At 41.4% G+C, this 13,183-nt stretch overlaps 1 protein-coding gene across 3 annotated transcripts in view; it reads right to left on the minus strand.

Moving 5' to 3' along the window:
• Nucleotides 1–6,470, minus strand: part of ANKS6 (ankyrin repeat and sterile alpha motif domain containing 6) — a 41,302-nt gene extending 34,832 nt beyond the window's left edge. For all 3 annotated transcript variants that reach the window (XM_419064.8, XM_004935173.5, XM_025147784.3), the window contains exons 1-2: nucleotides 6,071–6,470; nucleotides 2,799–3,298 (exon numbers count right to left, since the gene is read on the minus strand). In XM_419064.8, coding sequence (XP_419064.5) covers nucleotides 2,799–3,298; nucleotides 6,071–6,417 — 847 coding nt within the window. In that variant the 5' untranslated portion in view covers nucleotides 6,418–6,470. The remainder of the gene's footprint in view (nucleotides 1–2,798; nucleotides 3,299–6,070) is intronic.
• Nucleotides 6,471–13,183: the final 6,713 nt, after the last annotated feature.

Genomic DNA, 13,183 nt, shown 5'->3' on the forward strand with positions numbered 1-13,183 from the left:
GAAGAGAGGCAGCCTAAGGGAGCAGACCACAAGATGGTGCCAGAAGGAAGGACTACTGCCCGTGTAAGCCAAAGCGAGGACAGGGACTGTACACAGGCAACGCCCAGGCCTTCAGTGGCAGTACTGATTTTGTTACCAAAAACATCCCAGAGAAGAGAGGTGCTTTCATTTAGGATGAAATTTGCCCTGTCTATGGTAATGGCTCAGAAGACAAGTTCTTTTTTTTTGTTGCCTTCCAAAGGATATGCCAGACTGCAGTGCTATAGTAGACTAAAGCCACAGTCAAACATCAGTGTGAAAATTTATTCAGATGTTTAATATTTTTAATCTTCTCTCCATTGCAATTAGTTACTACCCTTCTGCTGGTGGAAACTCCCCCCCAGTTAAGGTAGCAGGAACACTCATCTGCTTTAATGCAACTCCATTCTTCTAGCTTAAGCACACCTTTTCCATCCTTTAAGTTGAATGATTACAGAAGACCTTCAAGACTCATCCACCCAACTATGCATGCACAGAACTTATGTGCAAGATCTCAGGCAAGACAGACAGTATTGTACTAGCAAATCCCACAGATGCCTGATTCTATGTAGAGTAACCAATCAAGGTCTCTTTCTCAGAGGCTGGTCAAGAGCAAATGTCAGCAGTCAGCCAGTTCTGCCTGGTAGCCTGGCTGTGTGAAAGTTCTTGCTCTAATCTTAACCTGCAAGTCAGCATCTGACTGAGTTCAAACCTCCTCCAAAGCAGAAGGAAATGTCAGATTTATGTCCTTCCTTCTTAAAGTACAAGGGAAGCTTGACCTGCAGGAATCAATTTAAGTAAAAATTAACAAGCTTTAAGTAGGTGACTGGGATTGTGGGTTATCTACTCTGCACTGTAACAGAGAAATAATTAGCTAAGATTTAAATAAACCTCTCCAGGCTCTAGAAGCTGCGGAGAGCTTAGAGTGGACTAACAAACCCTGAAGGCTTTCTGCCACCATGGCTGAATGGGTGGAAGCACCTGGAAAGGTTCTTTTTAGGGTCAGTCCTATCCTTAGGTTTCATTGCAAAACCTTTAGTGCTAGAAAACCAGAAGTCTATCCTGCCTTGCAGCTTTTACAAATCCTCTCGTTAAGCATCTCCCAGCATCAGGCTGCATAGTAAAGCACAAATATTTTGAAAAGTGACCCCAAAGAGCCACATACAGAATAAGGTCTCAATCTTTGAAATGACTTGTTGATGCTCTAATGTGTAACACAACATCCAGACCAAATTTTATGATTTTATGAACAATTCAGATTTTATGAACAACTTAATGCATTATTGTCAGTATAAACAAACTTCTGGAGAAGGAAAATAAGCAAATGCGTAATATTTTAGCAAAACTAGTGTAAGACATTTGTAACATTTCAAATTGACAGCTGACAACAAATAGGCTCAACCTTTACCTTTAATAAAAAAGAACGTAGGAAACTGGAGGAATAGTAACAGAATAATACAGAATAACCGAAAAATATCCTGTCAACAGAATACAAATTAACTTAGTAATTCAAAAAGAAAATAACTACTAACAACAAACAATACACTGTTCTGTCCTTCTGGTTCACTGTGAGGTACTGGCCATAGTGTTGAAGTTTGGATAAAAAATGTTGCAGCCAAAAGTTTGTTCCCATCTTCCTTAGCCTTCAGATCTTCTAGTACAAGGATTTTTTTACATCCTTCAATTCTCTTGGCTAAAGCTACCATCACATATTCATTAACAGCACAGTCACAGACTGCTTCTTTATCAGTTCCTTTATCTCATTCAGTGCATAATATATACATTACAATGAAGAATTAAAACCACCATAAAAGCAACATTTCTGAATGTCATTTTACTTGAGATTTGCATTGAAATGAAGTTTTTCTCATCTAATTTTTATGTGCCTTAGCATAGTCTGTGTGCACACATGCAGGCATATTCGTGTTCAACAGGAGAAGGTTGCTTATAAATTTTACAAAGTCCTGAAGTTATTTAAGTATTCCCCTCTTTCAGGATCAGAAAAGTAGGGAATATGATGACTTGTATGCGGCACACAGTGAAAGGAATCTGATAACTTTTAGAAAGGCATTTATTCTTGATAGAAAATGTTACAGTTTCTACACCTCTTCTAAGTCACTCGAGGTCCAAACTTCACCACCAAACACAATGCCTTATTTGCCATTTATACATACATTATTCTATCTTTAAACTTTCAAGTTTTTCTTTTTCCTTTGGCTATCAGTCAAAGAGGCCCTTCAGTGTTGGAGTTCTTGTCCTTAATGTGGATACTTTATTAATCACTTCTCTTAGACACTTCAGGAAACTGGACAAATGGAACATCTTCAGTCTCTCACTACAACACAGGTATTCTAGATTTTATATTTTTTAAGTTTTATCTCAGTTTGTGATAGCCTTTCTTTGGTACTTTACTCTGTTTATGATGTTCCTTCTTTACACCTCCATTAACTAGATGCTTATAATTTTTCTTCTTAAATGAGCATCTATATCATGTGTTCTAAAGGTTAAGAAAAATAAAACATTGAAAACATTATAGAAATTTAAAATATTCTGAATATTTTTTATTGCAGGACAGGAATTTTGTCACGCTAATGTGGAAGAAATCTGCTGAAGCCAAGCATTCCCGCCTCACCCAAGGTAGGTGGACCCGCTCCAACATTTTCAGAAGTCCAGTTACAAATTTTAAAGAGCACAAGTGTACATACAAATTAACCCCTTCAATTTCCAAATGCAGGATCAAAACCTCAAGAAAGCAAAAGAAAAAAAACAATGCTCCATACCTGTATGAATTCTGATCGTTGTGAGAGATTCCAGGTAGTCTTTCATGTCTTTGTGCTTGAAGCCCACAGAGATTTCAAAAGGTGTTTTATGCAGTACATTGAGGTGATCAGGATTGGCACCCTTCTCCATGAGCTGTTGTGCTAAGCTTACTTTACCGCTAACAGCTGCCAGCATTAAAGGACTCCAGCCCATAGTCTTCACAGTGTAATTGCAATCAGCTCCCCAGTCTAGTAACAGATGTACCACTGCCTCATGTCCATGTTGTGCAGCTGCCATTAATGGAGTGATGTCAGGAAGGTCATCTCTGCTGCTGTTAAGCACATTTGTGCTAAAATGGTCGTAATTGTCTACATAAGCTCCAGATTCCAGCAACAATTTTACCATGCTGACATGGCCGCCTCTACAGGCCATTGTGAGGACACTGGCTCCTAATTTATTCTGTGCGTTGAGATCAGCACCATTTTCCAGCAAGATGTGAGCCACACTTAGGTGTCCAAACCTTGAAAGAAAGAAAGAGGTATGAAATAAGGTGAGAATGAACACCTTGGATAGTAGAGGCTTCTGACATCCTCTGAAAACTGACATACTCCAAACACAGAAAATTTCATTACCAAACTGGCCTACTGACTAATGGAAAGGGCTGGCCTACTATGGAGGATTATGCCCAACTCGAAGGTGATCAGGCACAGGAACAGGCTTCCGAGAGATATGGTGGATGCCCCATTCCTGGATACCTTCAAGGCTAGGCTGGACCAGGCTTTGAGCAACCTGATCTAGCCATGGATGTCCCTGTTCATTGCAGAGGAGCTGGACTTCTAGAGGTCCCTTCCAACTCTGGATTACATGATTCTATTTTTCAATGCATACATTACTGAATGGAATGGAGCTGTGATCACCTTACTGGAGGGGAGCAATTAACAGCTGAGGACTGCACCTTCCTAAAGTGTTTCACATGCACCAGTGACCATGCCTATAAACTAGACATCAATATAAGAGCATGCTCTGGCCAAAGCAACAATGTGCTAGCTTCAGGACATCAATACAATAGCATCCATAAATTACAAGCCTTGAAGTCACTTTCAGCCTTGTATTCCAAGACCTGTGTCAGAGTCAGGGATCAAAGTCAGTTCGCTTGTAGAGATCTTAAATAAATACCCTCTTTACTATTAAATGAGTAAGGTAAAAACTTAAAATTGTCTATGCTAAAGAAAAAAGAAAAAAAAGAAAAGAAAAAAAAAAGAAAAAAAAAAGAAAAAGAAAAAGCTAGGCTGTTATATGGAATGGTTTGTCCATCTTTTGTAATAGCATCATCCCCTGCTTTGCAGTTGGGAAAAATGAACCAACTCCCACAGTGAAAGAAGGCTCAGTGAACACGGGCAAGTGTGATGTGCTCATAAAGCTTAGAAAACAATATAGCAAGTAATCGCTGTTATCATAAGGGAAGATGAACTGATCTCAGCACTAGGGGAACAGAGAAACTCTCCTTGTGTGAAATGTTTGAAACTTGGATTCTGACAGTGGTTTCACTGAAAGAACAGCTTCAATGCATCTTGGCTGTCAGAAGCTCTAGTAATTTGTCAGTGAGCAAAAGGCAATCATTCAGGCCACCCCTTCAGTCAGCTAGCTCACAGTGAGGAAATAGGAACCTCAGACTCCTCCTCAGCTAATAAGTAATTTCTCATTTTACTGAACATAAAGCATTTACAGGATATGTACTTCTGTGCAGCTCATTGCAGCTACCATGCATTACTATATGCATGTCCAGGGTTAAACACAATCAAGTTTTGATCCTGAAAATTCCTTTCACATGCTAATGAAAAGCAATTGTTAATTGAGGAAATCCCCAGGAACGCTACCAACTACTAAGAGCAGACATGGGACCCAAACTCCCTGGTGTCCTTGCAGAGAACACACAGTTGCAGAAGGAAACCTCTAAGGGCTGTTTAGTGCTTAAGGTGTAACCTTCCCGCTTTCACGACATCACTACAGCAGCTCCTGCAGCCACTGGAGACATGGCTGTTTTTATACATATATGCTATCTCACCCATTTCAACAGGACTAAACACAGCCAGAAAATTCAGTAAGTGCATAGTTTGAAAAGTATGTCTGTATGGTTACTGCATTTCCTTTTTAGTTATCCATTAAAAAAAAAAAAAAAAAAAAAAAAACCTGCCATTTTAAGCTTTCTCTGCAGATCCCTGTATCGATAGTACTTCAGTAACAAGTCATTTCTTTAAAACAATTAGCAGGCTATGGTGATTTGGTTTATTGTCTCTAGAGAAGGAGTGTAAGGTTTTCATTAAAGAAAAAAATCTAAGAATGTTTTCGGTACTTTTTTTTTAACCTTCATGAAATAACAGAACTGTTGAACCTTGTCTTCCTTGTTCTTACTGGAAAACCAGCTGTGTGACTCATTCTTTGGGAACTTTCTGTGGGCTCTAACTGAAAGGAGAATGTTGACTTTCAAACAGATTCTTTTCTTCCAAGTATTTTAATGTTATGGAAAAAAAAATTACAAAAAACCTCTCAATCAAACATTCAATTCATACTGCCCTCAAATCTTGCAAAACACGTAATTCCACAGAGTATTCTTCTATGTGAAGAAAAATACAGACACAAGCAACAGCAATACCAGAGCCTACTGCAGCTCTGCAGTGAATGACAGAGTGGTATGATGCACAGAGATCCAGTGCTGTCATTAACATCCAAAGTCATCATTTTGTGTGTCCTTCAGTGATAAGCATATCCTTTTCCGTTTAGTAAAGGAAGAAAAAGCCAAGAGAAATCAATTATTTCCATTTACTTTAATCTACGTTATATCAGATGGTTTTTCAACAGGTAGATGTGAAATGAAGCACGGTTGAACAGACGAGGGGCAGGCAGTGCTTTCACGTTCAGGTGAAGGCTTCGGGGTGCCTTGGCTCTGCACTGGGTTTGCTCAAGCAGCAACACAACGTGCCAAGTGTCAACCACCGCACCCCTTCATGCCCCTTCCATACCTACGCGGCCGTAGAAAGGGGAGGAAAAAGGAAACCCAGTATTTGACCAGAACGCTCATCCCAACTCACACCCCTCGCCCACGAGGTCCTCACCCGGGAAGCCGGCGGGCAACTGCCCCCGCAGCGCAATCACAGCTCCCCGTGGCCCAGCCCCTACGGGGTCCTCCCTCTCTTGCTCCGCCTTAGGGGTCGGGGGCTATAGACGGCCGCCGCCTAGGCTGGTGTCCGCCCGCCCCGGGCCTGCGGCGCGGCGGGGAAGCGGGCGCCCCTACCTGGCCGCCTGCATCAGCGGGCTCCAGCCGTAGTGGTTCGTGCTCTGCACCGAGGCCCCCTTCCGCAGCAGGAACCGCACCAGCTGCTCGTGGCCACCCGCCGCGGCGAACTGCAGCCCCGTGTTGCCCGCCTCGTCGGTGCAGTCCACGGCGACGACGGGAGCAGGGGCGGCGGCGGCCGCCTCTCCGCGGGGCTCAGCCGTCTCCTCGGTGCCGCAGGCGGAGGCGGCCGCCGACCCGGCGGTGCCGCCTGGCAGCCCCAGCAGGCGCCGGGCGGTCTCGCAGTCGCCTTGCTCGCAGGCACGGAGGAAGAGCTGGACCTGGGCGGGCACCCCGCACTCCCCCATGGGCAGCGCCAGCAGGGCCCGACGAGCTCGGCCGCCCGTGCCTGCCCGCCCCCGGCGGCGGCGGCGGCGGGGAGGAGGGGACTCCGGCGGCGGGAGGAGGCAGGCCGAGGGCGGCCCGACCGTGCTCGCGACGTGGGGAAGGGAAGCCGCCTCAGCTGCGCTCCTCAGGGTCGTAAGGGCCGGCGTTGCTCTCTGCTCTAGGCGGTGTTTGAGAGTCCGCGGCTCCTGCCCCTTCCCCGGCGGTCTGTTGTCCACGCCATGTTCGTGCTGCGGTTACTTCCACACAAAGAACTAACTCCATGGTACCCGTGTTTCTTCCCCCAGCCATCACAGCAAGCCCTCGTTACAGAACTGTCTTTTGCCCGAAAAAACAGTCCCTTTCTCCTGCTCTGTAGCATGGCTTCTGCAGCCCACCTGCTCTCTGCCAGCCCAACTCTAGCTACATTATACCTGATCCTTCCTCATTTCCATCTCTTCCAGTCTCTCCCCTTCTTGCAGTAAGGGATTTGGTTATCACCCAGCAAACATCTCTTCACACCCTGATAGCGTCCATCAGCTGGTCCTCAATTTAAAGACTTTGAGTGTAAAGCTGATCTCTTCTGGCATTTTTAAGTCTTTTTCCTCTATAAGCCTCCAAGTTAACCTGAAACCTTTTCCAGGAATTACAACAGCTAAAGTGGGGGGGGCGGAAGCTCTGGTGAAATAACTTAAACTACAGTTGACTTGTCACTTAAGAATTTGGTATTGTGCCCCTACAGTTTATTCTAGAGAATCATAGAATATCCTGAGATGGCCTGAGATGGAAGGAACCCATAAGGATCGCTGAGTCCAACTCCTGGCCCCTCACAGGACCACCCAAAATTCAAACCCTATGTCTGTCTGAGATCAGTGTCCAAACGCTCCATGAACTCCGGCACTCAGGGTCATGCCCACTGCCCTGGGCAGCCTGTTCCATGCCCACTGCCCACTTTCCCTAACCCCCCAGCTGCCCCTCCCCTGATACAGTTGCATGCCATTCCCTCGGGCCCTGTTGTTGTCACAGACAGCAGAGTTCAGCGCTGCCCCTCCGCTCCCTGTGAGGAGCTGCAGCCTCCATGAGGCCTCCCCTCAGCTCCTCTGCTCTGGGCTGAGCCAACCCAGGCATCTCAGCCACTTGTCACACATCTTTCCCTCTAGACTCTTCACCGTCTTTGTAGCTCTCATTTGAACACTCTCCAATAGTTCTGTGTCTTTTTTATACTGTGGCATGCAAAACTGCACACAGTACTCAAGGTGAGACCACTGCAGTGCAGTGTAGAATGGGACAATCACATCCCTTGACCTGCTAGCAATGCTGTGCTTGATGCACCCCTACAGCTTCCAGCAGATTGTTCTATGTTAAAATCTGTGACTTCAATGGCAGAACATGGCACTGGAGAGCTAGGAGACATTGCAGGGAGTGTAGTGAAACACTAGATGTCACTAAAAGGACACGCTGGTTTCAATCAGATGCACCCATACCTTCCATGTTAAATAGCCTTCTTCCTCTGATCCACTGGGAAATCCAGATCCTGAGGCTGTTGTGGCAAAAGGTCCAACAAATTGTACTTTGAGAAAGACTCCAGCAAATGAGTACTGACTGCTTATGGACACTGGGAGAGTACTGTTCATAGCAAAGAAAAAATGAACCACTGTGAATTTGTCCTCACAGAAAGGACAAATTCCTAGATATGGTAAATATTCAGTGATGATTCCTCCAGTATAGATACCATGGGTTAAATAATGTAAAATATGTAAACATTTAACATATGCTGAATAAAACTGGACAGTGCAATAAATTTCATTTAAGATTTCATAGTTTGAAAACTGGAATGCCAAGAGTGATTCATGCAATACATTATTCAGGATTCAAGAAAACTGGGTCATGCTTATCATATCAAAGTGCATGCCTGGATACAGTCAAATTAGTGACGGGATCACTCTAGTTTATCTTTGAGATAAGTTGTGGAACATGTTGATCATACAAATTTGTGTTATGTAGCTGATGATTATGCTATCAAATTATCCTAATGGTTTGAAACTAGACAAACATATGATGAATAAAATTAGAAACCATGTAGCAGCAAAAAGATGCAACTCTTCTTTTAAGTAACTCATAAGCAATAGGAAATACCTACAAAATGAAAGAGGAAATTATTTATGCTAAATTTGATTGTTGTTAAATTATGATCATTGCTATCTTCAGTCAGCATGCAAGGCATTTCTACAGATCCGATCGCTCAGTGATGTCTGTTACTGATGGAGAATCAGGTAATAATCAGGTCTCTTCTGAAATGAATTAAATGCTATAGAACACTTTTACGATGATGTAGTAGCAGTTCCTCTGGGAAATACAACTTGATTTCTTCAGCAAAGAAAGAATAACTTATGTCTTTCAAACTGTGAAAAACACACTGCTTTTGACATGGAATTCCTTCATGATACCAGTGTACTAATTTGGATAAGACAGTGTTGGATTGCACCAAGGTTAAAATCATTTGAAATGACCTGAGAAAAAAATTCTACCTCATATCTCATTCAGGGTCACATAATATCAAACACTGTAAAAGTACCATGAAAACAAAACAAAAAAAATCTCAGAAAAGAGCAAATGCAAGTAGTCAAGAAATCTGTTCCAAAGAAATGCAGAAAACTGGAGATAGCTGACTCAGTCATAATCTTCATTATGAGAATCTGGGGATGATGGCATCTGAAAACCCCATTATTTCATGGCATTATTTCATGGCAATTCAAAGAATAAAGGCTTATTTTCTACTGAAAAACCTTACTCAAGTGAATCATAAGAAAATCATGACTCTGAGAAAAAGAGAACTGAAATTTGTAGCTTGTGTTTTGTGTGAAGCCTCTTGTCTGAAAAAGTTAGACTCATATATTAGAAGTGTTATCAGAGAGAAGAAGATAATTTTCCAGTATCATTAGACTCATAAAAGTTAACTTTGGTTTCTTCAGACACATAAGCAGAAATAACCTTGGTAAGCATGGGATGACTATGGTTAACGACTTCACTCAAAGACTTCAGGACTTGGTATCACCTTGAGCTCTTGGGCCAGTTCTTTAGTCATGGCATGTATGTCTTGGTTGGACTAGATGATCTTATAGGTCCTTTCCAACCTTGAGATTCTATGATTCGGCTTCAAAAGCAATGTCTCCCATTTTGTTATGTGGGCTCATGATGTCAGAAGCAGATGTTGGTGGTATGGCAGTAGAGGTTGAACCTTCCCACCAATATTCCATTACATTTTGTTGCTGTGCAACAGATGGCAGCAGAGGAGCAGTCTGACAGAACGGCATCTGACATAGAAGTGTCAATGAAGCAAAAGTGTGTCATTGAATTCCTCCATGCAGAAAAAATGGCATCCATCAGCATTCACTGATGCTTGCTGAATGTTGATTTGAGACCAAACAGTAGATGTGAGCACAGTGAGGCAGTGCAGCACCTCCCAGTGGTGCAGATTTTTATGAGCACAGCATGCAGGCTCTTGTTCACCACTGGTAAAAATGCATAGCCAAGGGTGATGACTATGTTGAAAAATAGTCTTTTATTTATTTATTTATTTATTTTAGTGGAGAGTTTGCTCTATCAAACAGCATTACTGTGCTCTTTGCATCTGTTGTAGTTTCCATGGAAATAAATAGGAGGCATTACTTTCAGAGCAACCTGTGTATACCAGCTCTCCACTTTGTCTACTACAACAGCTGCCATAACTTTTTAATGAAATTACTTCACTTACATGTTTCTGAATATGAAAGAGTTTTGATTAAATTTTCAACAATTATTGGAATCCAGTCTTTCAATTCACAGCATACATACAAAAATGTATGAGATAGCAGATTTAGAAAGCAATAGACCTTGAACAGTCTCCTTCAGTAACAGGTCCTGTTACACCATGCTGCATGCACAGAACTGCGGTTTTGTTCCAGTAGTTTCTGATACTCAAGCTTGCTAGCCATGACTTCATATAAAGGATCTCATCTACTGTCTACAGCTCATGCTTTCTAATTACATGAAAAGAACATTTATGTATGTACCAATAACACATACCCACAGGAATTAAACCACTGACCAGTGCCTTTGACATGCACATCCTTACTATCTTTAAGCTATCTTGGCTTGTATACAGTTATTTGAATAAGGTATTTTGTATATGTGTTATTGTATATACATGTAGACATATGTATGTACATACATGTAGACATACAAATGTACATATGCACATACTGTATTCTGCAAAGCAGTACAGGTGAGGTCTTGTACCAGCAGCACTCCCCAGATCAGTCTGTTTTTATTGACATGTCAATATCAGAATTACACAGCGTTCACTCTTCAGTCTGGTACAAGATGCCTGAAATAGCTCATGGTTTCTATCTCACTCACTAAGTCTGTGTTTTTATCCCATTGTATTTTTAGACCTCCATACCCACTGTTCTTCCTTTTAAATTCCTGATGTGCTATGCCTCCTTGAAATGCAGCTGGACTTTCTCCTAGCACAGAGGTAGACCTGTAGAACTAGGGTCCCCACAGGAGCAAGAAGGGCTGAGTACCCACCTCTCACATAGACCCATGGCAGGGAAATGAGCACCTGGCTCCTTTCCTGTTTCACTTGCATTATGCAACTGTGCCAAACGATGACACTTTCCAGACAAATATATTAATTAGAAAAAATATCCTTGACCCTGGTAAAAGAAGTGGTCTGGTTAATAATATTTAAAGAGACAGGCATACCTGTGCTGGTAAAGGAGAGAATAAGCACTCAAAGTGGGAGTCAGGAGATCTTGCTGGGCAATGCTGTTCTACGCCCAGTTAAAACGACTGTGAATAATGACCGATCATCAGCCCACAGCTACCTTCAATGTATGTTTGATAATTTGGCTAAATCTTCTCCCTGAACAAATTTTCTATCCACCTGCAATGTATTTGGACATTGTGTTCCTCTGATTTTTTTTTATTTATTTATTTTATTTGAGAACACCCAAGCGTCGATTGTTATTGAAACAAGGAACGTTATTCTGAAAGACATTCTTTGGGACTTTCTTTTCCCCATTCAGCATGAATTTAGGAAGCTATTTGAGCACAGAGTTTATTCAAAGTTCCCTGTTTGCTCGTACTTTTCTACAGTCCATTTCCTGTCCTTCATTTTGCTTTATTTTGAATAAAAGTACAGATCTAATAAAAACAACAACAAAAACATTATTGTAAAATAAAACTTTGGATGAGGAAAATTTTAAAGCCTTTGCAAAACTTAATACTTCTATTTTTTTCTTTGGTCTATGATGCATGTCATCATTATAAGGGAAGAATAACTTTTAGTAACAGTAAACATGTAAAATAATTCAACTTACGGATTTTTCTTTAACAGGCTCAAGTAACTTAGGTAAACTAAATAATTGCCCCAGTATATTTCAGTGAGTTACAGATATTCTCTTATTTTCATCTATTATGCTCACTGTAATATAAATTCCTATGGACAATTACATATTACGCCTTACTGTTTTTTAGTTTTTTGTCTTTTACTGCTTTTTGAAATGTTAATACTTTGTTTCCTTTCTTTCAAAAAACAAAACAAAACACTTCTACTTTTTAAAAATAAACCCTACAAATGTATTAACTATTCCATCAATCTTCTGTTTTAAGTTTGATAACAGAGGGTATGATAGATCTTCCTAGAAAACTAATTATAGACTTTACATTACTTGTATGGTTGCACTAATTGTTTCTAACCAAAACTCCCAAAACAATTTATAACTCACTAAATATTCTTACTAATCTTAAACAAAATCAGTCTTTTAAATTTCATTATTAAACCTGGAAAATACTTCTCAGAATTTCTGATAAGTAATTCTTCTATTAGAATGTTGACGCAAGCTTTATGGATAGTAGAACAGTCATTTACCTTATTAATGCTCTATTTTTTTTCTGGGGCTTTTTTTTTTTCACACTTAGAACAGAGGTTGTCCCTGTGTCTTTATTCCTCAGGTACTTCAGCTTAGAAATTTCAGTCTCCCCATCTTGATTAAACTGCACAAACTCTAACAAAGGCTTAAGAACAAGTGTCCTTGACTACACATATTTTACATCTTGTCCAAACTCTTTTGTGAATGCAAATGATTTATCTTCAATTATTTTTCACTAACGCCATTACTGTATATTCTCTTGCTGAATTTCCTCAGATTTATGTACTTAGACACTATCTCCCGGGAAACTACCATACTAGCCTTATATTCATTCCTCATAGCAATAATGATCACAGAAAGTCAGCTATATGCAATTGCATTATTACTGAGAGCTGACCAGGTGTTTTACCTGCTATAACCTTTCCTACCTCTGTAGGCACCTTCCTTGCCCCTCTCAATGCCACCCAGGATACAGTTGGCCTTTTGTACAGCAAGAGCACACTGCTGGCTCGTGTCAAGCTTCTTATCCACCAGGACCCTCATCAAGCCCTTTTCCACAGGGTTGCTCTCAAGTTCTTATCCCACACATACGTGAGATCACTATTATCCAAGTGCAACACCTTGCATTTGGCCTTATTGAACCTCATTAGGTTCATGTTGGTCCACTTATCAAGCTACCCTAGGTCCCCCTGGATGGCATCTCTTCCTTTTATTGTATCAGCTGTACCACCCATATTACTGTGGTCAGCAAATCTGCTGGGGGAAAATTGATCCCACTGTCTATGTCATTGATAAAGATGTTGAAGAACACTGATCCCAAAATTGGCCCCTCTGG

This window comes from Gallus gallus, chromosome 2 (genome assembly GCF_016699485.2).
Source record: "Gallus gallus isolate bGalGal1 chromosome 2, bGalGal1.mat.broiler.GRCg7b, whole genome shotgun sequence".
NCBI classification, from domain to species: Eukaryota; Metazoa; Chordata; class Aves; order Galliformes; family Phasianidae; genus Gallus; species Gallus gallus.